The following is a 27154-nucleotide window of genomic DNA, read 5'->3' as shown; positions in this document are numbered from 1 at the left end:
TCCTCCCCGTATAATCTCCCGTTATCAGTGTGCATTGAAGATTGGGTCGCTCGGGGTCAGTGAAGGGACACAGACAAGCATCTCATCCTGCTCATTACAGAGGGGGGGTCTGTTGGGTGAGAGAGGCCATTTATCTCCATTTCATGACAGTGTCATTGCACATCCTCCCCTCCTGAAATCTCTTGTGATTTCCTTATCACAGAACGCAAAACCAATCTGTCTGAGGACTCCAGAGCTCGGGATGCGGACGACCCGGCAGACTTCACCCTTCCGCCCGAAATGCCAATACTGATCGACCGCCACGCATTAAAAGATATCCTGGGAGCGCCAAAGTACGAGATAGAGGTAAGGCGTCCTTGTAAGGCGACATCAGCGGACATCAGCTATTATAGCGTACTTCCAATGGTAGCAATAAAACAAATATAACAATTGTGCTTTTCTCAAGTCCTTTCTGCAGTCTACTAGATGAGGATACAAACATGAGTGCTGTGTGTATATTTTATTAAAGATTATTCCCTTAGAGGTGTTCTTCCACACCAGGGGCATAGCAATAGGGGGTGCAACCACATTGGGGCCCTTGGGCCAGAGGGGCCCTGTAGGACCCTCCCTCAACTACAGTATTAGCTCTCTATTGGTCCTGTGCTGGTAATAATCACTTCTATAGATACTTTGAATAGTGGTAATCATTAATAAACTGTTCCCCATCCCCTTCTTGCACCTCTAACACTGTGGTTGTCATTGGCAGGTGTTTGTGCGCCGTATCAATTGCTATGTATATAGTGCTTGGGGGGCCCTAATGTAAAACTTGCATCGGGGCCCACAGCTCCTTAGCTACGCCACTGTTCCACACCTATAGAAATCTTCATATGGAAAAAGGATATTCTATGTAGAAGAATTCAAGAACCCTTATAGTTTATCAACAAATAGTTTTTTTATTATTATTTAAGTGAATCTTCAATGACCTTAAAGAGACACTGAAGCGGAAAAAATAAATACAATTATGATATAATGATTTGTATGTGTAGTACAGCTAAGAAATAAAACATTAACAGCAGAGACACAAGTCTACTATTGTTTCCAGAACAGGAAGAGCTAAGAAACTCCAATTGTTATCTATGCAAAAGAGCTATTGAGCTTGAAAGTCGCAGAGCGTTCTGTCTTCTGAAGCTTGTTATCTCAACTGTCAGTCACTGTATTTTCTTTTTCTCTCCAGAAGACAGTTCAAAAGTTCATTGGCCTGCTCTGTAAAATCATTTAGAATGCTTAGTAGTGTGTAAACTGCAAATATTAGAGAATGATGCAAAGTTATAAAAAAACACTATATAACTGAAGATAAAAATATGAGAATATTTTCTTTACAACTAATGTTCTAATAATTATCCGTACTACACAACCAATTCATTGTATCATTTTTTTTTTTTTGCTTCGGTGTCTCTTTAAATATTTCTTCTACAATAATGAAAGTACGAAAAAAGTTATTACATGCAGACAATACTTCAAGACTTAAGGTCGATTTCTGCCATCGATATATGGCCGATTCGACTGCTCAGATTGGATCGGCTAGAAATCGATGCAGCAGGAAGCATGGTCGACTGATGGATCGATTTCTGACCGATTTCAAATGATTTGCTCGATCGGTCCAGATAGAAAATCTAGGTCAATCCGCTGCAGGCAGCAGATCGATGACCCATAGAGTTGTATTGGATTGAGTGGTGCAGCACTGCATTTTAATTGATTTTCAATTGATTTAATTCTGAAATCTATTGGAAATCTGTTCTTAGTGTGTGGCACACATCAGATACATTCCTGTCAGATTCAACCTGACAAGCATCCAACAGAAAACTACCTGATGGTCGAATCTGCTGCAAATCTATAAATGTATGGGTACCTTTACATGTACATTCCTCTTTAATGCTGGGAATACACGGTTCGTTTCTGCCGTGCGTTTCTGCTCAGAATTCTTTTATCTTCCGCTAGTTTTTGTTATCTTTTTCCATTCACTTCTATCAGAAAACAAGTGGCCAAGGCAGCGAAAGGGAGATTGGACATGTCGGAAATTATCTATCGAACCATCTTATCAGCTTAAAAACGAACTGTGTATTCCCAGCCTAAGAAGCAAAAAAATCTTTGACATGTATAATCAACCTCATCAGGGGCTTTTGTATAGTACAGGTGGTTCTCTACTTTCAAACCGGTTATGTGCTGGAGATTGTTTGTAAGTTGAGTTTAGTGTTAAATGACACCCGATGTGGAAATAAACGAATGAAATAAACTATTGTATCTATCTTCCTTCTCCTAAAAATGACTTTTTGAGACATTTCACAGTTTTATTTTATATGTAAATCTACTTTTTACGTTTTGACTGTTTTATTGTTTTTGCTCAATGACCCATTCATTGACGTATACCAGAGCTAAAATCTATGAACTATTGACTCTTTTTTTATCTCTTTCCTGCTCTCAGAATCCATTTTCTGCTTGGAAAGTGTTTTATAGTTGGAATTTCTTATCAGTGAGGGTCTCACTGTAATCTGACCCAATCCTAGTAGGTAAGTACCTACTAGGGGCAGTTTTTTGTCACTTTAAAACAATTTAAAAGCACATAGAAAGCAAACAAACAAACATACCGTAATTTATACTATATGAACAAATCAAGAGTTGCCCGAAAGTAAATCATTCATCCATGTTTCACCATGTGTAAAGGGAACATGAGATGTTGGATTAGCATTAAAATATACCTACCTAAGGCTTCCTCCAGCCCCCTCCGGCCTGATTGCTTCCACGGCGTCCTCTTCTCCCTCTCCGTTTGCCCGCTACTAGCCCCAGAAAGTCCCTCGGTCCAGCACCAACTGCGCATGCGCGGCCCTGCTGTACGCACGCTCCCGCAGCGTTTCACGACGCCTGGAGCTTTCTGCGCTGGCACAGAATGCTCCCGGCAACAGGAGCGAGACGGGGAGCATGCCTGGCCGGACTGCACATGCGCCGACTGACCCAGACTGATGGACTTTCCGGGGCCAGTTGCAGGCGAACGGAGAGGGAGGAGAGGACGCCATAGGAGCGATCAGGCCAGAGGGGGCTGGAGGAAGCCCCAGGTATGTATACATTTTTACTAATCCCCCATCTCAGGTACACTTTAACACAGGACTCAACTTACAAACAACCTGTTTGTAAGTAGGGAACCGCCTGTACTATACAAAAGCTCCTGAAAAGGCCTATTATACATGCCAGAGAATGAGCAATGCACTACAATACATTATTCATGCTATGTGTAACTTTATTGGCAAAAAGTGTTTATGGTTGTTGGAAATTCACACTAATGAGGAAAAAACACATTTTGCTGAAATGCTGTCCGATTTCTCGAATTCTCTACAATAGAGTATTTTTTATTTTTTATTTTCAAATGAAGATACAAACATGAATCGCTTAAAATTCCAGAATCCTAAATGCCCACTTCATCATTCTCTGTTACATGCCATGAATGCAAATGACACAAACTGCTCACAGCTCTGCTGCCACGTGAGCGTGTTCTATTCAGAGCACAGGAGAAAAATACGCTTGTGTGACAGCGGAGCTGTCCATAGATCTGCAGACTTGCAGAGGGGAAAGGTTTTTTTGGTAAAATATGTTAGTTGTTGGAATAAGGATAAAACCAGTTACTGGTGAACTTAGTAGATTAAACCTAGGCTGTAAAGGGAACCTGAAGCGATGGGGATATGAAGCAGGAGCGTAGCTAGAAATGACATATCTACACACGCCACCCCCTGCTGCCGCCCAAGACCCGAGCCTTTTAGGAAATCCGGCCCTGACCATGTGGTGGCCTCGGGGCAGACAGCGGCGCCCAGGAAGACAGCAGACAACACCAGGAGTCACCACAGATGGAGAAGCTGAGATTTACATGGCATTGGCAACCGGGGAGGGGTGCATATTTACATTTGAGTGGACAGCAGGCAGGCATCTCTCCCGTTCATTGGTCGTCGTGATATCACACACCGTTACTGCTGCACACCCAATCGACCAGGTTGGACCAAGATTTTCCAGCTTGCGGGATCAATACATTTGACCTATTTGGCCTGACATGCTTGTTGCAGCATTGAGTTTTATCTTATACAATAAAATTATCAAATCGGATGGTCGATCAGGGCACAATAGGGCTAGATGTATGGCCAGCGTGATATTTTTAGCCTTAGACCCTGAACAAGCATGCAGAGCAGGGGATTTTAAAGCCCAATCTACACGATACGATTCTTTATACGATTCGATTACGATTCTATTTACGATCCGATTAAATCCGTCATGTCCGATCAGGATTCGATTCGATTCAATTCGATTTGCCATTGTTTTGCAATCTCCTGATCGGACATGTTGGATTTAATCAGATCGTAAATAGAATCGTAATCGAATCGTATAAAGAATCGTATCGTGTAGATTGGGCTTAACAAGATTAGCTTCAGATTAGATTTAGACACTACTGACTAGAAAGATCAGCAGCACTGCCAGGCAACTGGTATTGTTTATAAGGAAATAAATATGGCAGCCTCCTTATCCCTCTCACTTTAGGTTCTCTTTAAAGCAAAGCAAAAAAAAAACACTTGACCCAGTAACTTGTCATGCATGATGTTGGCTAAGGGCCGTTTCCACTAAGTGCAAATTTGCAATTCAGATATACGCACTGAAGTTGTAACCATTGGATGTCAATGGAGTCCTTCCCACTGACTGGGAAATTCTCCATTGCAGAGTGCTGCAGTTCGATGCAGAAAAAAAATATGGATTGCATGCGGCAGATTTCTGCAGGACGCATCTGATTCCCCCGATGGTCTGTGTCTGCCGCATCCGAACTTCCAGAAGACAACCGCGGGTAGGCGTGGCCATTTGTGACGCAGAGAGCTGGATGCAGAGATGCATGCGGCTAGAGGAAATACGCCCTAATAATGTAGATATAAGGCAGAGCGGTGGCGCAGTGGTTAGCGCTCTTGCCTTGCAGCGCTGGGTCCCCGGTTCTTATCCCAGCCAGGTCAACATCTGCAAGGAGTTTGTTTGTTCTCCCCGTGTCTGTGTGGGTTTGCTCCAGGCACTCTGGTTTCCTCCCACATCCCAAAAACATACAGATAAGTTAATTGGCTTCCCCCTAAATTGAACCAAGACCAGTGGTGTCAAATTCAAATACAAAGTGGGCCAAAATTGTACACTGGGACCAAGTCACGGGCCAACCTCAATGTCTACTGGCCACCCACTTCCCTTATAAAGTTCCCTGGTGTCTAATGTCTCCCCTCCAACCATTATACAGTTCCCTGGGGTCTAGTGGTCCCCCCTCCTCTATTCAGTTCCCTGGTGTCAAGAGCCACCCACCCTCCCCTGTACAGTCCCCTAGTGTTTAGTGATTCCCCCTCCCTCCCCCATATGGCTTCCCTGGTGGTCTACAGTGGGCCAAACATAATCCAAAGTGGGGAAAACAATTGAGAGCCAAATTTAATGGCTCTAAGGGCCAGATTTGGCCCACGGGCCAGAGTTTGACATGTATGCCCTAGATCAGTGATGGCTAACCTTGGCACTCCAGCTGTGACAAAACTACAAATCCCATCATGCCTCTGCCTCTCCGAGTTATGCTTAGAGCTGTCAGAGTATTGCAATGCCTCATGGGACTTGTAGTTCCACCACAGCTGGAGTGCCAAGGTTAGCCACCACAGCCCTAGACTATGATGTATGCAGTACACGATACATACATAGACATAGGACTGTGGTAGGGATTGTGACCCGCCCCCTCTGAGGGACAGTTAGTGACAAGACAATGTACTTTGTACAGCTCTGCAAAAGATGTCGGCGCTGTATATATATATATATAATATAAAAAAATAAAACAATAATGATGCAGGAAAGTCCTCATTAACAATGCCATTGGTCTGCATGCATTTGCTGTTCCTGGTCGACATGGGGTTAATCGGTGCTACCCAAGGCTGCCATGTTGTTCCGTGCCCTCTATAAATCTTTCACATTTTGTTTCGTAGTTGATTGGCCAATCGCGCTGCTTCTAATGTATTCCCTGCACAACCCCGCCGAGCCTGTAATGAAATATGTATGGTGGATGTTTTTCTGCATCCCGAGTCCAGTGATATTTATAAATTCAGATAAATAAGTAAACTGGTCACATTAGTGCAGCCGGAGGGGAGAAGGGAGACCTTCAATGTAACGTCAAATCTTATCGAAATCTCAGCACTTCAGCATGAATTCTTAAAGAGAATCTGTAACGACAAAACGTCCCCTGGGGGGTACTCACCTCGGATGGGGGAAGCCTCAGGATCCTAATGAGGCTTCCCACGCCGTCCTCCGTCCCTCGGGGGTCTCGCTGCGGCCCTCCGTACAAGATGACATCAATATTTACCTTCCTGGCTCCTGCGCAGGCGCTCTGACGGCTGGCGGCTCCTGGCGGCTGCTTCCTGGCGCCTGCGCAGTAGAGCGGACCCGACTGAGATCGGGTATTTCCGCCTCCTTCGGAGCAAAAGCAGCCACAGCGCCCCCGCTGGAGCCAGCAAAGGTAAATATTGATTTTACAGTTGGGTCTGTCGCCGGCTGTTCGGAGGGCTGCAGCGAGACCCCTGAGGGACGGAGGACGGCGTGGGAAGCCTCATTAGGATCCGGAGGCTTCCCCCACCCGAGGTGAGTACCCCCCAGGGGACATTTTTGATGTTACAGAGTCTCTTTAAACTCTGAATTACCCGACCATTCAAAAAATCCGGAATAACTTTACTGTGGTCACATGACTTGGGTTTTAATTTCATGTTTCAGCTGCTCCGGGCTCTGGAGGAGCGTCTGTAGCGTTTAGCAACACATTCAATCCTGCAGCACCCGGAAGGGGTGGAGCTTTACTCATTCAAACTGAGATTGAAGCCTCTTGATGCAGGTGAATTTGATAGCAATCAGCCAAAAAAACATTCAAATTCTCCCCTTACAGAGACATTGACGCAAAAAAAAATTGTGATATGATTTGTATGTGTAGTACAGCTAAGAAATAAAACATTAGGAGTAGAGATATGAGTCTAATACGGTCTCCAGTACAGGAAGAGTTAAGAAACTCCAGTTGTTATCTATGCAAAAGAGCCATTGAGCTCCATGACTTTCAGGCTGCTTTCACAGTGGGACGTTACAGGCGCACATTAGAGCAGCCTGTAACCAGGGATGGATCAAGACCAAGTTGCGCCTGGGGCAAGGTCAGGTTTTGGCGCCTAAAAGTCAGGTTTTGGCACCTAAGCTGCCATTCATTTTGCCGCCTTTTTAAGAATTCAACAAACTGCGCCTGGGGCAAGATACCCGCTTGCCCCCCCCTAGATCCATCCCTGCCTATAACGCAGCCCACCGCACAGTAATGAAAAATCAATGGGGCTGTTCACAGTGCCCACGTTGCGTTACATTGTAACGCTGCGTCACAAGACAACGTACTGCATGCAGTACTTTAGACGCGGCTGAGCCGCTGCTTGCACATGCGCAGTAATCTTGTGGAGGAGGGGAGAGCGGCCAGGCACATGGCTAATTAATATGCACTGCACGTTGTGACGTGCAGTGTTTACTTCCTGGAGCGGCCGCCCTGTGCGGCGATTGGCCGGCGGCACCACGTGATGCCGCATGCGCACAAGAGTGCGCATCACTGACGCCAGAGTGAGCTGCACAACGCGGCTCACTCTGACGTCCAGATCCAGCACCACCAGGCGTTTCGTTAGGGGGACGTTATGCGACCTTAACGCCCCCTCTAACGCAACGTCCTGGTGTGAAATTAGCCTCAAAGTCACAGAGAGCTCTGTATTCTGAAGCTTATTATCTCAAGTGTCTGGCACTGTATTATTTTTTTTTCTGCAGAGGACAGGTTAATAGTTCACAAGCCTGCTCTGTAAAATTAATTAGAATGCTTAGTAGTGTGTAAACTGCAAATATTAGAGAATGATGCAATGTTATAAAAAAAAAACTATTTAACTAAAAATAATAATATGAGAATATTTTCTTTGCTACTAATGTTCCGCTGAGCGGATTGTTCAGAAACAGCCTTATCAGTCCGCCAACAGCGCGTACACACGTGCTACTGTCGGCTAAAAAAACGCCCAGCGGGAGGGTCCGGCGGACCCGTCGTTGCCTTTTGTAGTGCGTTTGTACGCACCTTAATAGACGTTCAAACAACAAGTCGTTTAATCAGTCGTTGTTGTTTGCACTTAAAATGGTTCTAAGTGCAGAGTTATTATATAGAGGTGGGGGTCCCTGGATGTCTGGATGCAGAGTTATTATACAGAGGTGGGGGTCCCTGGATGTCTGGATGCAGAGTTATTATACAGAGGTGGGGGGGGGGGGGGGTCGCTGGATAAGTCAGTGCAGGTATTATTCAGACTTCGGCCAGACAGACACCATGAGATGACTCGGGACACCTGGTATCTGGTGCAGAGAAGTATGATGTGTTTGGGGCGAAGTCTCTGTGGTGCAGACAGGTGTGATTTGTCGAGGGAACGTGTAGTCTGAGGCTGAGTGACACCGGCCAGACATGTTGTAGCAACGAGGTTGTCTGCAGGCCAGTGATGCAACTGAGACTAGTAAGCGGATTAAGCAGCAACAATTACATCCGAAAGAGCTTCCTTTGTAATGTGACTGGGGGCGGCCTGTTTCTCCTCCTCCTGCGGGGCTCATGTTGTGAGTGTCCCACATTGTGGAGGAGTCCGGTATTGACTTGCTGTGGCAGGACAATAACATGAAGAGAATCAGTCACAGCGCTGGGGAAATACATTAATGGGGAGGATTCTGCCGTGTGACTGGCAGAGTTATGCCTTCGTAACCAAGAATTGAACTTCATCCCAATCAGTAGCTGATACCCCCTTTCCCATGAGAAATCTATTCCTTTTCACAAACAGATCATCAGGGGGCGCTGTATGGCTGATATTGTGGTGGAACCCCTCCCACAGTGTGATGTCAGGACCATGGTGCTGACATCACACTGTGGGAGCCTTGTTGCATTGTGGGAAATAACAGCTGTTTCCAACTGCCAAAGAAAGCAAGCAGCATCTCCTTCCAGTGACATCACCTGCCAGCAGTAAAAATGTCACCATGTGATAAATGTCAGAATGTAAATCAGGGAGAGGAAAGATTTTACAATGGGAAAACACTGACTAAATCCTTTATACATAATTATTGTAAAAATAAAGCACCTTTTTTTATTATATTATTTTCACTGGAGCTGTACTTTAAAGCAAATTTGTAGTGAAGTCCGATACCTATGGAAAGGGAGGGCTCTGGATCCCAGTGAGCCTTCCCAGTCCCCCTAGTTCCAGCGCTGTCACCCAATGAAGTTGCTGCCTTCGGGCTTCGGGAGCACCAGTACAATACAGCTGGTGCGTGATTGCGCTCCTGCACATGCGCAGTACAGAGCCGCCTGTCTTCAGGAGCACCGGGGGACACGAGTGGTGGAGGCTCACAAAGGTGTATTCAACCAGTTGGTGGAACAGCTTTGCCGGGGGTGGCAACGCTGGACCGAGGGGGGACAGGGAAGGCTCTATAGCAGGGGTGGCCAAACTTTAAAGGCCAAGGGCCATATCCCCATTCTTGAGTGCTAGGGGGCTGAACTAGCAAAATGAAATGCAGTTTCTGATGATTGCCATTAGGTACACTATGCCGGTGACATTTTGCCAAATGGGAAAAAACGGGAAAAAAACATATACCAAGTGCAGTTAGCACAGTGGCGGCTGCTAATCAGTGGCTGTTACTGCTGCTGGCACAGTGGCAGCTGCTAATCAGTGGCTGTTACTGCTGTTGGCACAGTGGCGGCTGCTAATCAGTGGCTGTTACTGCTGCTGGCACAGTGGCGGCTGCTAATCAGTGGCTGTTACTGCTGCTGGCACAGTGGCGGCTGCTAATCAGTGGCTGTTACTGCTGTTGGCACAGTGGCAGCTGCTAATCAGTGGCTGTTACTGCTGCTGGCACAGTGGCAGCTGCTGATCAGTGGCTGTTACTGCTGCTGGCACAGTGGTGGCTGCTAATCAGTGGCTGTTACTGCTGCTGGCACAGTGGTGGCTGCTGATCAGTGGCTGTTACTGATGCTGGCACAGTGGCAGCTGCTAATTACTGGCTGTTACTGCTGCTGGCACAGTGGCGGCTGCTGATCAGTGGCTGTTACTGCTGCTGGCACAGTGGCGGCTGCTAATCAGTGGCTGTTACTGATGCTGGCACAGTGGCAGCTGCTGATCAGTGGCTGTTACTGCTGCTGGCACAGTGGCGGCTGCTAATCACTGGCTGTTACTGCTGTTGGCACAGTGGCAGCTGCTAATCAGTGGCTGTTACTGCTGCTGGCACAGTGGCAGCTGCTAATCAGTGGCTGTTACTGCTGTTGGCACAGTGGCGACTGCTAATCAGTGGCTGTTACTGCTGCTGGCACAGTGGCGGCTGCTAATCAGTGGCTGTTACTGCTGTTGGCACAGTGGCGGCTGCTAACCAGAGGCTGTTACTGCTGCTGGCACAGTGGCAGCTGCTAATCAGTGGTACTCTTCAAGGGAGGAAGAACACTCCCCCTTTCACTTTCATCCCACCAATATGGAATGCCTTTTTAGTAAATAAGCCCCCATATATCTAATAACAACCCATGGTGAAAGTAAGAACACTTTGAAAGGATACTTTTAAAATAAATGATTGTAAAACTTGCTAGAAGAACCACTTAGGTGAACCACTTAGGCCTAAGAAGAACCACTTCACATCATTTAGCGCAGATGGCTGTGCGATCGGAACGCAACGCGTCCGATCGCATGCCATTGCGTCCGATCGCACGCCATCTGCGCTCTGGGATCTGCGCTGCGATTCCCAAAAATGCGTGCAGCACGCGATAGCGCAATCGCGCTGCCACGCAGCGCATATGATGGGAACGGTAGAAGGGCTGTCTATGCCCTTCTACCGTTCTTGCGTGTCGCACACTATACGCGCTGCCAAAATGTGCACGGCAGCGCGTATAGTCTGAACGAGGCCTATAGTCTGAACGGGGCCAGTTTCCACTATCGTGGTTTCCGCAGCGATTCCGCAGAGTTTCCCCGCACATGAATCGCACGGGGAAACTCTGCCATAGGGGATGACGGCACTGTGGCGGAATCGCTTGCGGGAGCGATTCGGCCAGAACCCCCCACAGAATTCGCGGCAGAGACTGCGAATCCCATAGCCGTGCATGGCACGGCTCATGGGATTCGCCTGCGATCCCGCCCACCCGCTCAGTGCCGGCGTGCATCTGCAAGACGCACGCCGCACCAGTGGAAACGAGCCCTAACAGCTGTCTGCACTGCCACTATACTGATCTGAAAGGGAGCCCTGGTATTTGCATAATCAAATCTCCAGCCTGTGTGCTCCTCATTGGTCCACTGATCTGGACCAGTGAGAATTCTTCTATGCCAGGGGTCTCAAACTCGCGGCCCGCGGGCCATTTGCGGCCCTCGATACAATATTTTGTGGCCCTCGCGGGCAAAAGCTTCCTTATAGTTTGCTTCAGTGCTCCCAAGTAATCCGCCGCATCCCCACCGCTAAACGAGGGCTACAGAGCCCCCAAATCGCCCGGGGGGCAATCCGCCGGCATTTCCTGGAAGGGGCAGAGCTTTCAGCTTCAGCTCTGCCCCTCCTGACGTCAATAGCCGCACGGATCGCCGCCTCTCCCCGCCCCTCTCTGTGAAGGAAGAGTGAGAGGGGCGGGCAGTGAAATTCCTTATGCCGCCCCGCCTCATCCTGACTTTGCCTCCTGTGGCCCCCAGGTAAATTGAGTTTGAGACCCCTGTTCTATGCCAAGGATTCCTGGCAAGGGGGCGGGGCACAGACCAAGGTCTCTGAAGGGATAGCTGCCTGCAGCTCCTCAGTCTGTGCTGCAGGAAGTAGGTGGCTCCTGAACAGCTACTTTTAAAGGGGATTTATTTGACATCAGCTGATCACAGAGGTTACAGACAGATATAAATAAACGCCAGCAATGGACTAGGAAGCATTCATGTCTGGGCTCAGAGGATGGGCAATACGACGCTTGGCGCTCAGTCTGCAGTACAGAATGTGATGTGTTGGAATTCATGTGTTGGTAATGAATTAAACTGCTGCAGGCGGGTGATTCTTCCCCCAGACTGCAGACAAAGCCGGAGCTATTTTGGTGTCTGGGATTTGTAGGAACAGAACGGTGAGTGCTCAGAACATGAATAATCAGGACCGCCGCGGCGGCGGAATACGTGAGCGAGCAACGATGAATACCGTTCCACTTATAGAATGTGTGTAGGAATAGAATGACTCAGCTGTTGTATTCCCGTCCTCATTGTAGTGTCTGTGTCTACCACGTAGGTGTTTGAGAGGCTGAACCAGCCTGGCGTGGCGATCGGCCTGGCCTGGACCCCCATGGGGGGAGAGATCATGTTCGTGGAGGCCAGCCGTATGGACGGAGAGGGGCAGCTCACCCTAACGGGACAGCTGGGTGATGTCATGAAGGAGTCCGCCCATCTGGCCATCAGTTGGCTGCGCAGCAACGCCAAGAAGTATCAGCTGACCAATGGTAAGCAGGATTAGCAGCCGACCAATAGTAAACCGGATATACGGTGCATCATCACAGCAAACCGGTGTGGTGTTGGTATGCCCCAGATCGTTGGAGCGCCCTAAACGTCATGACGTAGCAATCACGCGTCATCACGCTAGGGGCGCGTTACTAATGCGCAATAGAACTTTCAGTCTCTGATAATAAAACAGCTGGTTTTGGACACATGCGCAGTTGCCCTATAAAACTGCTATGCCCAGAAGCAGCACAGGAAGTGCTGAAAAAGGACTGTACCATTCTCTTTAAGGGGTGCACCATTCTCTGTAGGGACTGCACATTTACTGCAGCAAGCAATAGCAGAGAGACGGGAGGAATTTGGACTTCACTTGGCTATTGCTTGCTGCAGTACTAAAGTAATGTTGCAGTCCGTTTCCATGGCGACCAATATTGAGCATGCGCACTGAACTTGTACTGAATACTATCGATTCACATATTTTTTTCAATTGACACAGGAATTGTTTGGGAAGTGCTGCTAAGTACTGGTGTATAGATTTTAGTAGCAACTTCTTTGTTTACTGTTAGCAAAATACATTCAAAGTTTACTGACGCCAAAACTGACGGCTGACTGAGCCATGAGGAGAGGGGAAATTCCCCTCACACTTGATCAGTTAACTCTATGTGTAGCTCTGTGTGTGACAGAGAGAGAGAGCTCCCAACAGCTGCAGCTCCTGTGTCCTGTGTTTCTGACTGACCTGTCTGAAGAGAGCAGAGGAAATGTAACTAATTGCCACAGCTTTTTCATACTGTTTTTGCTTTCAGAGTTTGATATTTGCTTTCTGTAGTCTGCTATGCAACTCTGGCTGTGCATTGAAGCAGACACCCCTTCTGCAGTTGATTTGTCCCAGTATAGCTAAATTCTATCCTCAATAAATTACAGCTTTTGCCTCTGATATTTAACATGAAAAGTAGGAAAATGTTTACACAGCTACTTAGACATTATTTGTACATTGCCATTTTACAACACTTGGGTATCGATAGTATTCCTTTAAACCCTACTGTGAAGAAACTTGCTGACTCCTGTACCTTTGAAGGGAATTACAGGACCAGCTGTGCAGGCAATGGAAACACAGGACAAAGGGGAAGGTTTTTTCTTTAGAAAGCAGAAGCTGATTGAGTAGTAATTTTTCATAGAAAAATGATGGGCAGATGACTATAAAATGTTTCTGTAAAGTGATAGTGTACTTCAAATTTCTTAACACGAGGCCAGAAAAAATGCATTATACATGCTTAATTAACCGCTTCCGGACCTTGCTAATAGAAATCTGCTCCCTGTTTGGGACCTGTTATCCCTGTCAGGATTTAGATTTCAACTTCCCCGCTGCACGCTCCCACCAATCGGGCCGCTCTCCAACCACTGCAGCCCACATGCCGTTTTGTGTGTTTGACAGCTGAGCTCCGTGAGCTGGTCAGGAGACGATTTCATTGGCTCCCAACCCTGTGATCACTGTGATTGGCTCAGGGTCAGGAGCCAATAAAATCGGCTCAAGACCGGCTCATGAAGCTCTGCTTGGTGTCATAATGACATCCTCAGTGACGGGAGAGTGGCGTGAAGGGCGTGCAAGGCAGGTCATGATGTTGGTGAGCCCCGTTTTCTGACCAAAAAGTCTCTGGTCCTTGAAGAGGAACTTCAGCCTAAACAAACATACTGTCATTAAGTTACATTAGTTATGTTAATTAAAATAGATAGGTAATATAATCTTTTACCACCCTGTTTTAAAAGAACAGGCAAAGGTTTGTGATTTCATAAGGGCAGCCATCTTTTTGGTTGAAAGAGGGTGACAGGGAGCATGAGACACAGTTCCAACTGTCCTGTGTGCTGATCACCCCTCCCAGTTGCTAGGCAATGCGAATAACAACATAGGAAATCCCATTATGCTTTGCACAGCATCAGGGAAAAAAGCCCGGGCAATTTTCTTTGATGGGGCGGAGCTTAGCTAAAAATGCAGCTAACAATGAGACTTCTATAAGAAAAACAAAGTTCTGACGCTGTGAAACTGTTAAAGAAACACCAAACCTTTTCAGTGATGCGGAGTAGATTTTTAGTCTGGAGGTTCAGAGGCTGCTGGTCCGGAGGCGGTTAACTGATTTCAGCTCTTGTTTTACAAAGCGAATGTTTAATCACTTGTCCTACACATTCCGTATGTGCTGAAGTATCGGTAACACCTGCTCAGGGATGATAAGCGCCACAGACCATCAAGAGACGAAGCAAAAAGTGAATTACTGTGAGTGATAGTTAAGCTTGTTTTTCAAGTAGAGATCAGCATATATTCCACATTCGTATCCATAGAAGGGTCCAAAGCCCCTTAAAGGGAACCTGAACTGAAAATTAAAAGTCAAAACAAACATACACGCGTTATACTTACCTCCTATGTAGTCCTCTCATCAATCCCTTTCTCCTCTCCTGCGTCCTGTTTGTCCACTGTGATCAGTGGAATTCTCCGTCCTCCATACTGAAAATGGCCATTACCCCCATAACAGCTTCTTGGTCAGCACAACTGTAATATTACCCACTTGAGCCATAGGGAAACATGGACATTACCTTGCTCATTCAGTTGTAACTGACATCAGCTGATATACAGTATTACTGACAGCAACTGGTATATTTCACTCCTGACAAAATATTGTCAGAACTGGAAGGGATCACTGTAAGCAGAAAATGGTGAGCTTCTGAGAGAAACTGACGGTGAGGTTAGTATATAATATTCATTTGCAGCTACGTCATGTGTATATTTTAAATCATTTTACTCGCTTCAGGTTCCCTTTAAGGCTATAATGGGGCTCCTGTAAGAGGCTGCTAGGATCAGGAGGCTGAGTGGCACTATTAGTGGCATTCATTGTGTTAGTGTATATACTCTGATGGGTTCACCTTGTTTACAGCGAAACTATTAATAAGCCAAGGCTTCCTGACCAATCACTGGCTTCCCTGTCATTTTGGAGGCCAATCAGAGGTTTGTACAATCCTGCTGTTTATAAAGGCAGCAATCAGTGCACAATGTCACCGGCAGACGGTAACATTTGATGGGATGGTGTCACACCTTACAACACACCATTATATTCACCATGTGTGTGACAGAAACTGCAGCCATTGCCACAAAGATGTATCCAACACTGCAAAACACCAAATAACTATTTCCTGTGCTCTCCACCAATGCTAATATCTTACAGAAATTATTTAAGTACTTTTTTCTAAAAAAAAAAAAAAAAAATTGGACAACCAAAACCCAATTTTCTCTCTCTCAGGGTTTCTCACCTTGTATGATTGGTTGGTCTTAGGCATAGGGATTGTACATTCTGCAGATTGTGCACGACAGGTCCTCTTGTCTGCTGCTGATGTGATCTCTCTTGCAGCGTCCGGCAGCTTTGATCTCCTTGACAACACCGACATCCATCTGCACTTCCCAGCCGGGGCTGTCACAAAGGATGGACCGTCTGCCGGCGTCGCCATAGTAACCTGTCTGGCCTCACTCTTCAGCGGCAGGCTGGTGCGCTCGGATGTCGCCATGACCGGGGAGATCACCCTGAGAGGCCTCGTCCTGCCAGTAAGTCTCCGTGTCTGCCAGACTGTGGACCTCGTCCCTCAGCTCCTGAAATAAGAACTGTGCCTACAGCCTCAGCAGCCAGGGCCGGTTCTAGACTCTTTGCTGCCCGAGGCAAACTTGTAAGGATGCGCCCCTTCCCCCTCAGAAATGGAATGATCCCTCAGCCACTCCATTCCTCCTCAGTCAGGACAGCAGTGCCACCTCCACCCTTCTGCTGTGCAAGTTAAACAAAACACTGCTGCTCTTCTGCCTCCCCCCTTCTCACCCACTGTCAGACTCCTCACACAGCACAACAAGCTGCTTTTCATGACCTCTGCACCTCGCTCTCCTCCTGCTTCGCCTCCTGCTCTGACTGCAGGCTGTTAATGTAAACACAGTACAAACATGCTGCCCCTGTAATCTCTGCACCTGATGCAAATGTTTCAACTTGCTTCATGAGAGAACCGGCCCTGTCGGCAGCCAATCAGAAGCACCTATGCCACCACAGAACAGTTTCCCCAGACACATTCCTGATGACTGGTTGACACGGGTGGCTGGCGGTTGCTCATACAACCAATGCTTTGCTGCTACCACGATGCATTCGGCGTCGGTTCTCACTGTTCCATCATCGCATTTTGAGTCTTTAGGCGGACACAGGACCGCCCGAATGAAGCCCGTCCAGTTGAAACATGTAATGGCCAAGACGAGATCTACCGCAGCATTTACACAAACGCCGCCGACTGCTGTCCTCGTAGTGTAAAGGATACCTTAGCGCTAATTTAAATCCAAATATGATGCCCTGTGTGTGTCTGGGGAGGTGCGCATAGGCTTACCGCCCCTCCTGTAGCCCGGCGTCTTCTATGGTTCGCCTTCTGTGCCTCCCGGTCTGAATATCCTGGTCGGCGCCCTTTGACCCAGACATGCTGGCCTTCGCATGCGCAGTGTGTCCTATTGGGCTGCCGATGACCCTGCACACCGATGGCGTGCGCACACGCAGGGTATGTCCTCTGGCTGGCATGAGCGTTCCACCGTCGAGAACCATCACAGGAAGCCCAATAGGACACACTGCGCATGCGCAGCCCAGTATGTCCGGGTCAAAGGGCGCCGACCAGGATATTCAGAACGGGAGGCACAGCAGGCGAACCATAGAAGACGCCGGGCTACAGGAGGGGCGGGAAGCCTATGCGCACCTCCCCAGACGCACACAGGGCCTCATATTTAGATTTACATTTCAGCTAAGGTATCCTTTAAAAAATGCTTCCATGCAATTAAATGGAGCCGGCGGTAGATCCCTTTTAAACATCGTTTTCATCCGCCACCAAAAACGCTGCGTTTACCCTTCGTGTGAACCGGCCCTAAATCAGACTTATTTATTAGGTATGACTTATAAGATGCTAATAATTCCAAGCGTTGATGCTAAGTTAACCACCCTGGCGTTCTAATTCCTGCGGGGGGGGGGGGGGGTGTTCAATATTTTTTTTTCTGTCATGTAGCTAGCATGACTTCCCCCATTGGCTCAGCCCCCCTGTATACCTTTTTTTTTCCGGCGATACTTACGCGTCCGTGATCCCGCGCTGAACGTGATTTCCTGTTTTGGCTTCTTTCGTCTTTGGCGACGATCGGACATGGCGTCATGACATCATGCGGCGTTCCGATCCACCCCATAGCGCAGCCAGGTGGTGATTGGCCAAGCTGCACTATGCGTCTCGGGGGGGGGGGCTTTTCGCGGTTGGTACCGGCAGATCGTCGGGGTGCGGATACAACATGTAGCTAGCAAGTGTGGGTCGTTAGCAGAGTGTTAGCTACTTGTTTTAAAAAAAAATTGTTAAAAAAGACTGCTCCTAGCCGGAACTATCCACTCGAGCTGAGCTCGTCCGTAACGCTAGGGTGGTTAATGCAAATTTCTGCAGCATGGAAATGGACCAATCAAATGCTGGTCTCAGCTGCATAAATTTACATAAAACATTATCTGCATCTCACTTCCCAGCCCCACTTAATATTTCTAGAAGGGGAAACATAGTGGGCAGCCTGTCTGTATTAAAGTGTAACTCCCCTCACGGAAATACAGGGAGGGCCATTTATATGGATACACTTTAATAAAATGGGAATGGTTGGTGATATTAACTTCTTGTTTGTGGCACATTAGTATATGTGAGGGGGGAAACTTTTTAAAATGGGTGGTGACCACGAAGTCGGACATTTTAAATCCAACTTTTGTTTTTTCAATAGGAAGAGTCATGTGACCTCAAACTTCTTGGAACTTTCACAAGAAAAACAATGGTGTGCTTGGTTTTAACGTAACTTTATTCTTTCATGAGTTATTTACAAGTTTCTGACCACTTACAAAATGTGTTCAATGTGCTGCCCATTGTGTTGGATTGTCAATGCAACCCTCTTCTCCCACTCTTCACACACTGATAGCAACACTGCTGGAGAAATGCCAGCACAGGCTTCCAGTATCCGTAGTTTCAGGTGCTGCACATCTCGTATCTTCACAGAATAGACAATTGCCTTCAGGCAAATTACATGAAAGGCGATTTACTTACATGGGGCTTTCTCCAGCCCCTTGCAGCTGAAATGTCCCACGCCGCAGCTCTGCTTTCAGCCACCGGCCTGGAGTCCCCGCACGGTGTCTCGCCAGGCATCATGTCAATCAAGGCCACGTTGTCTGCGGCTTACTGCGCAGGCACAGAACTAATGTGCCAAGTACAACGTGGGCTTGATTGACAGCGGCGCAGTAAGGACGTCCTCAAGGTCAGCCGCTGCGCTGTGCGGGGACCCCGGGCCGGCAGCTGCGAACTGAGCTGTCACCGTGGGACAGTCGGTGCAAGGGGCTGGAGAAAGCTCCAGGTAAGTAAATTGTCTTGCATGTCATTTGCCTGATGACTCCTTTAAGAGGTAAAAAACGTAGAACACGAACCAGTTAAACAATGTGTCTGAAGTCTATCACACTTGTTGCACGTTCCACATTGTTTAACGATCAGATCATCTACCGTATCGCCAGTCAACACATCACATCATTCATAGCACATTGCACAGATATCTGGAAAGATAGATGGAGCAATGATCGTTGTGTCGCGTGTTACACGATCTGTCTGTGGGTAGGTTAAACCTCTGTGTAGAAAACGAGCTCTCCTGAGGCCAGATCTAACCGATCACCTCCTCCTTGCAGGTGGGCGGCATTAAGGACAAGGTGTTGGCGGCACACCGAGCCGGACTGAAGCGAGTGATCATCCCACAGAGGAACGAGAAGGATCTGGAAGAGATCCCGGCTAACGTCAGACAAGATCTGAACTTTATTCTGGCCGCTGCACTGGAGGACGTATTGAACGCAGCGTTCGATGGCGGATTCTCGCTGAAAGCCGGGCAGGAGCTGCTGAACAGCAAACTCTGAAAGTGCGTCCAATCGCTGGCAAATCACTTCCGCACCTTACGGATTTCCTGCAATCCAGGACGAATCCCAACAGCTAACGCCAGATTCCTGGTATCAAATGATACTAATCGTCATGCGAGGAAGGGCTAAAATTAACCTTCAAAATTATAGAAATAATAATAATTATAGAAATAATATATTTTGAATTTTTAGATTTAAAAGAAAAATCAGTGTGAAGATGTAAATGGCAGCTGTCTTTGTTGAATTGTTATTCGTCTGGGCTGGGGAGGGGGCAAAGACTGGAATAAGAGACATTTTTGGGTAAAGCTGGCCACTAATGGTCCAATTTCTAGCGAAAAATCGTTAGAGCGATCAGAAATTCTGATCGGATTGGTTGTAAATAATCTCTATTGGTGGACACAATCGTTTATGAACGAGTGAAAAAAATGTCGCCCAAATTAATTTTCGTGGAACGAAAATTTGGATTTTCTTGGTGGTCGTGATAGATAGGAAGCAATGATTGGTTAGCTGATGGTGCAGTGAACGATTTTTCGTCCGATCAGAATTTCTGATCGCTCGAACGATTTTTCGCTAGAAATTGGACCGTTAGTGGCCAGCTTTAGATATATATATATATATATATATATATATATATATATATATATATATATATATATATATATATATATATATATATATATATATAAAATAGACCTCCTGCAGCATCTGCATGGATCAGCACATTATGGACAAGAATTGTAAACACATTCAATTCCACTTCAAAAAACACACAATGGCAGCTGCCATAATATTGTCTTCACCACTACTGATTTTACAGTAAGGTTATACTCCTCAAACTAATATTTCAGTGACCACTCATACTTACATTTAAAAAAAAACATTTTGACAGCTTTCCCAAGCATTTTATGTGTGTAAAAACATTCTTTTTCACTGCAGAGACCTGTACAGGCTTGCATATCTCTGGCTAATCGGCAAATGTAAATATTGCCGGCCAGGAGACCCTCTCTTCATGTATCTTCACTCTGACTCTCTTCTTTTTTTTCTTTGCTAAAGTTATTCAGCTGTTGCCAGGGCAATGTGTCTATTCAGCAGTATGGTCATCTGTATGGTACTTTTTTTTTTACATCAGATGCGATCTTTCAACATAATTTTTATGATCAAATTGTGCAGAAAACTGCATAGTGTGAGCCAAAAATCGATGTAAAGTGATTCTATGGTAGATCGGAACAGAAAATTTATTCAATCCAAATGTTGGATTTTTACTTTTGATTGTAAAAATTAAGTTGGAAGATCGCATCTGATGAAAAAATTGTACCGTGGACACCTTTAACCTTTTCGGGACCGGCCACCTACCCCCCCTTAAGGACCAGGCATTTTGCGCAGGAAGGGGGTGCGCGCGTTTGGGGGGGTCAGGCGGCCGGATCCCGTCTGTGGCTGCCTGGATTTGTGTCTCCCCCATGGTGGCCTGGGCCCCCCCTTCTGCCAGCAGCCTTCACTTACCTTCCAGGCTCCAGCGATGAGCCGCACGGGACCCTGTTCTCCAGCCGGCATCTCCGTTCTGTCTGACGATCAGTTCCGGGTCGCGGCTTGATGACGTCATCAAGACGGGACCCGGCGCTGACGACAGACGGAGCGGAGATGCCGGCCAGAGCGGAGGGGGGTGCCGATCGTCGCTGGAACGGCAGGGAGGTGAGTGGATCCTCTTCTTTCCCCCCCCTGCCGCCGCAGCTGTCAAACTGATCACTACGATCCGACTGCGATCGTAGTGATCATGTGATCAGCAGCCATACACGATGGCTGCTGATCACTCGGGGGAGATGTCGGCTGTCATATGACAGCTTAATCTTCCCCTCCGGGTGCGCACGATCGCGTCGGGAGCGGAAACTGCGGGCCGGCGTAGATCCTACGCCGCATCAGGCTAGAACAGCCACAAGTGCGGTGTAGGATCTCATAGAGGCGGTCCCGAAAAGGTTAATGAGGGGGTTAGAGTGAAGTCGGATTATTATTACAAGACACAGGCAAAGAGCTTGAGCTGGCAATGATTACATTTGCTAACGATTCAGAAATGAGCAAGCCTGTACTGCTCTCTGCAGTGCAAAGTAAATATTTTTACACACAGGGAGTACTTGGAAACACTGTCAAATGTTCTTTTATGTAACTAAGTGTAGTTAGTGAAATTTTCGTTTTGTGAATATAATCCCACATCAATGTAAGAAGATAAAAACTGAATTTGATATCTAGACCTGCAGGAAGAATGAATTGCAGATAAACCTTGTAACAGTAAAGGTGCATACACAGGGCCAACGCCTGATTGTCGTTTAAACTGTTCGTTTGAACGACTTAAAGTGCAAACAACAAGTTGTTCAAACGTCCTGTACACACTGACCAACAAAGCGGCTGATATGCTAATTTACAATGTTGTTTAACCAACTTGATAATGGACAATGGACTGGATAGAACAATTAACTGGATTAAACGACTCATCAAATGACTGTATGTTTGAATGTCTATTAATTGGACAAACGACTAGAAGTCGTTTGTACACAGGTACGGACCTGACAGTCGTTTGAACGAATGGATCAGCTATGCAGATCGGGCAAACCGGCTGTTATCAGTCACTTGACAACGCATACACACGTCCAACTTATCGTTCAAACAACAACTTGGTGGAAAAGTTGGACGTGTTTACATACCTTAACTTTGTTACTAAATCTCAGTGTTTGTACTTTTTAATTATATGTTGATCTCTCAGAGAAACCCACATCAGAATAGATGTATAGAAGAATCAAATTTTGTTGCCATGATGTGTCTATAAAATATATTCATCTCTACAAATCAAACTCTGGTTTCCTTACAGCACATCAGCCGCAATCGGCAGAGAGTAGCTATAAGGGTACTTGCCTGCGTTCATTTTTGTTTTCTTTATTGTAAAGGTGCCCATACACCTAGTGATTTTTGGCGGCCAACCGACCAATAGACAGATTTTTCTCTGATCGGAGAGAGATTTGTAGGCCGCCATAATCGGCATGAAATCTTTTGGAAATCGGCCTCTTGACGCCGCTGTGTCCGGACTCTTCTTCCGCGCCCTACGCTGTTCCCGACGCATTGCACACGGGGCGCATGTGTAACAACACAAACACACCCTTGTGTGATACGCCAGCAACCACGCGGGGGGTGAATCCGGAAGAGGAGCCCTGACACGGCTGCAACACCAAACGGGTAAAATATGAATGTGAGGGGGGGGGGGGTCACAGCGGGCGAGGGTTTCTGTTGCATTAGACGTTCACAATTATCTCACGCCGCTACCACCGTGCACCCAATCAAGCATGTTGGCCAGAAATTTGCCAGCATTTCCCTCCAAGAGCATTTGCTCTTGGAGGCACTGAATCAGATGGTCAAACGGCCGCCAAGTTGTTTGATGTTATGGTTTATCTTAAATCGTGAGGAAACTTCCTGAAAACCATGGCAACAGCATACAAGTTTGACGTTAGAAGCCTAACGCCCTCCCGTTGGTGCGCAAGTTTGCACAAAGCAGGAAGTAAGATTTATTGCCAGCTTCACGTGGCATAGTGCAATGTCAGAAATTAGGGCTCCTACACATGCATTGGGAATGTATGGTTCTTAGGTTATTATCGTTTACTATCTGCTGTCCTCCCAAATCTCTACCAATACAAGTTCCATTTCTGCAGCCGGGAATGTAAGGAAACCCTTTTCCCTGTCACACAATAGGAATAGCATTAGTCTTCCCTTTTATAGGCTGTGCTAATAGGATTTACTGTCTGGAAAATAATTTGAAAAGTTTTCTTCCACTTTAAAGCTGTGACTCTTGTAGTAAAACGTTATCCGCTGCCTGGCATGTGAAGGACCAGCGTTCCCCGCCAAACAGCTCAGTGTGTTCTTGGCTTCTCCACTCACCGCTAAATGTTTAACACAGAAATTCCACTTCTGCTCAGTTTAACCTCTTGAGGACCGCAGTGCTAAACCCCCCTAGTGATCAGGCCATTTTTAGTAAAATAGGCCACTGCAGCTTTAAGGCCAAGCTGCAGGGCCGCACAACACAGCACACAAGTGATCCCCCCCCCCCCCCTTTTCTCCCCACCAACAGAGCTCTCTGTTGGTGGGGTCTGATCACTCCCCCATGTTTATTTTTGTTGGTACTTATCCGTTAGCCGGGCGCATCCGGCAGGTGGCGCTGTTGTTGCTAATTTCAATCACAAAACTGTGAATGTAAACGCCGGATGCGCCCGGCTAACTGTATGTAATGCGCCCGGCTAACTGAATGTAAACGCCGTAGGTGGTAACAATATGTATATTAAAGAAGAGAGTTAATTAAATGACAAATAAGCTGGCGGCAATGTAACAGATCAAGCCGCCGGCTTGCTTCGTGTCTTGCTCTCCTCCCCCCTTGCCCTCTCTCGTATAGAGCCCTGGGGAGGGGACTCGTGTTCCCCCCAGAGTCGTTCGTCGCGGCAGGGAATCCTGCTTGTTTTATTGCGACAAACGACTCTGGGGGGACACGAGGGGGGGAGCGAGACACGAAGCAGGCCGGCGGCTTGATCTGTCACATTGCCGCCGGCTTATTTGTCATTTAATTAACTCTCTTTAATATACATATTGTTACCACCTGCCGGATGTGCCCGGCTAACGGATAAGTACCTTTTTGTTTATATAGTATTTTCCCTCCCTCCCCACAGCCGGCCAATCATGGCGATCGGCTGTCATAGGCTTCTGTCTATGAGAGCCAATCGCTCTCCAGTGTCCCAGGGGGACAGCCGTGTCACACGGCTGTCCCCAGTACAGCGCTGCTCCAGATCGCAGCGCTGTACAATGTAATTAGATGGCGGTTTCACTGTCCAACAGTCTACCGAGCGGCGATGGCCGCTCTGAGACTGAAGGAGGGGCGGAGCTCCGCCCCCGAGCAGGAGATGCGCACGCAACCTGCACGCGATCTGCACTGCAAGCCCCAAGGACTTTACACCGATCGGCGTTAGGCGGTCCTGGGGCTGCCACCGCAGCCACGCCTCTTGATGTGACGCGGCCAGCAAGCAGTTAAAGAAACACTATCGCAAAAAAGTAGGCAGTTAAAATCTGACAGAACCAATAGGTTTTGGATCAGTCCTTTTCTTCATGGGGGATTCTCAGGGTTTTCTGTGTTTTCAACATTTCCTGAACAGCAGTTGCAAAGTCTAACTGACAAATTAGTATGTGAGTAGGGAGGCTGGCTGGTATCTTACCATTTTGGCAGTCAAACTGCTGTTCAGGAAATGCTGTTGAAAACAAACAAAATGTTCTGATCCAGTTCTGAAACATGCCTGAAAGGGGAACTGAAGAGAGAGGTATATGCAGGCTGCCATGTTTATTTCCTTTTAAGCAATACCAGTTGCCTGGCAGCCCTGCTGATCCTCTGTCTCTAATACTATTAGCCCTAGCCCCTGAACAAGCATGCAGCAGATCAGGTGTTTCAGACTTTAAAGTCAGATCTGACAAGACTAGCTGCATGCTTGTTTCTGGTGTTATTCAGATACTACTGCAGAGAAATAGACCAGCAGGGCTGCCAGGCAACTGGTATAGGAAATAAATATGGCAGCCTCCGTATACCTCTTACTTCAGTTCCCCTTGAAGAAGAAACTTGAAGTTTGAAAAGCTTGCAGAGAAATCTTGTACAGTTAGTTATTAGAGGTGTTGCCTAAACAGCTTTTGTTGTTATGTCTTTGGAGTATTTCCAAAAAGTTTCTAATAAACCATCAGAGGGGAGCATTCTGCTGACCAATTACTGGATCAGGCCACTCTGGCTGTGTAATCAGAGGGGAGCATTCTGCTGACCAATCACTGGATCGGGCCACTCTGGCTGTGTAATCAGAGGGGAGCATTCTGCTGACCAATCACTGGATCGGGCCACTCTGGCTGTGTAATCAGAGGGGAGCATTCTGCTGGCCAATCACTGGATCGGGCCACTCTGGCTGTGTAATCAGAGGGGTGCATTCTGCTGGCCAATCACTGGATCAGGCCACTCTGGCTGTGTAATCAGAGGGGAGCATTCTGCTGACCAATCACTGGATCAGGCCACTCTGGCTGTGTAATCAGAGGGGAGCATTCTGCTGACCAATCACTGGATCAGGCCACTTTGGCTGTGTAATCAGATGGGAGCATTCTGCTGACCAATCACTGGATCAGGCCACTCTGGCTGTGTAATCAGAGGGGAGCATTCTGCTGACCAATCACTGGATCGGGCCACTCTGGCTGTGTAATCAGAGGGGAGCATTCTGCTGGCCAATCACTGGATCGGGCCACTCTGGCTGTGTAATCAGAGGGGAGCATTCTGCTGACCTATCACTGGATCGGGCCACTCTGGCTGTGTAATCAGAGGGGAGCATTCTGCTGGCCAATCACTGGATCGGGCCACTCTGGCTGTGTAATCAGAGGGGAGCATTCTGCTGACCAATCACTGGATCGGGCCACTCTGGCTGTGTAATCAGAGGGGAGCATTCTACTGACCAATCACTGGATCAGGCCACTCTGGCTGTGTAATCAGAGGGAAGCATTCTACTGACCAATCACTGGATCGGGCCACTCTGGCTGTGTAATCAGAGGGGAGCATTCTGCTGACCAATCACTGGATCGGGCCACTCTGGCTGTGTAATCAGAGGGGAGCATTCTACTGACCAATCACTGGACCAGGCCACTCTGGCTGTGTAATCAGAGGGTAGCATTCTACTGACCAATCACTGGATCGGGCCACTCTGGCTGTGTAATCAGAGGGGAGCATTCTGCTGACCAATCACTGGATCGGACCACTCTGGCTGTGTAATCAGAGGGGAGCATTCTACTGACCAATCACTGGATCAGGCCACTCTGGCTGTGTAATCAGAGGGGAGCATTCTACTGACCAATCACTGGATCGGGCCACTCTGGCTGTGTAATCAGAGGGGAGTATTCTGCTGACCAATCACTGGATCAGGCCACTCTGGCTGTGTAATCAGATGGGAGCATTCTGCTGGCCAATCACTGGATCGGGCCACTCTGGCTGTGTAATCAGAGGGGAGTATTCTGCTGACCAATCACTGGATCAGGCCACTCTGGCTGTGTAATCAGATGGGAGCATTCTGCTGGCCAATCACTGGATCAGGCCACTCTGGCTGTGTAATCAGAGGGGAGCATTCTGCTGGCCAATCACTGGATCAGGCCACTCTAGCTGTGTAATCAGATGGGAGCATTCTGCTGGCCAATCACTGGATCAGGCCACTCTGGCTGTGTAATCAGAGGGGAGCATTCTGCTGACCAATCACTGGATCAGGCCACTCTGGCTGTGTAATCAGAGGGGAGCATTCTGCTGACCAATCACTGGATCGGGCCACTCTGGCTGTGTAATCAGAGGGGAGCATTCTGCTGACCAATCATTGGATCGGGCCACTCTGGCTGTGTAATCAGAGGGGAGCATTCTGCTGACCAATCACTGGATCAGGCCACTCTGGCTGTGTAATCAGAGGGGAGCATTCTGCTGACCAATCACTGGATCGGGCCACTCTGGCTGTGTAATCAGAGGGGAGCATTCTGCTGACCAATCATTGGATCGGGCCACTCTGGCTGTGTAATCAGAGGGGAGCATTCTGCTGACCAATCACTGGATCAGGCCACTCTGGCTGTGTAATAAGAGGGGGATCCTCCATTTCACAGATGCCAATCAGATGC

At 47.5% G+C, this 27154-nt stretch overlaps 1 protein-coding gene across 1 annotated transcript in view; it reads left to right on the top strand.

Moving 5' to 3' along the window:
- The window catches only part of LONP2 (lon peptidase 2, peroxisomal), a 162867-nt gene extending 140910 nt beyond the window's left edge, over nt 1-21957 (top strand). Inside the window, exons 10-13 of the mRNA XM_068260949.1 lie at nt 203-345; nt 12307-12514; nt 15902-16092; nt 19244-21957. Coding sequence (XP_068117050.1) covers nt 203-345; nt 12307-12514; nt 15902-16092; nt 19244-19465 — 764 coding nt within the window. The 3' untranslated portion in view covers nt 19466-21957. The remainder of the gene's footprint in view (nt 1-202; nt 346-12306; nt 12515-15901; nt 16093-19243) is intronic.
- The last annotated feature ends 5197 nt before the right edge of the window (nt 21958-27154 follow it).

The sequence above is a fragment of the Hyperolius riggenbachi genome, chromosome 11 (assembly GCF_040937935.1).
Source record: "Hyperolius riggenbachi isolate aHypRig1 chromosome 11, aHypRig1.pri, whole genome shotgun sequence".
Classification (NCBI taxonomy): domain Eukaryota; kingdom Metazoa; phylum Chordata; class Amphibia; order Anura; family Hyperoliidae; genus Hyperolius; species Hyperolius riggenbachi.
Note: the sequence above shows the minus strand (reverse complement) of the source record. Positions and strands in the feature narration are given on the sequence as shown.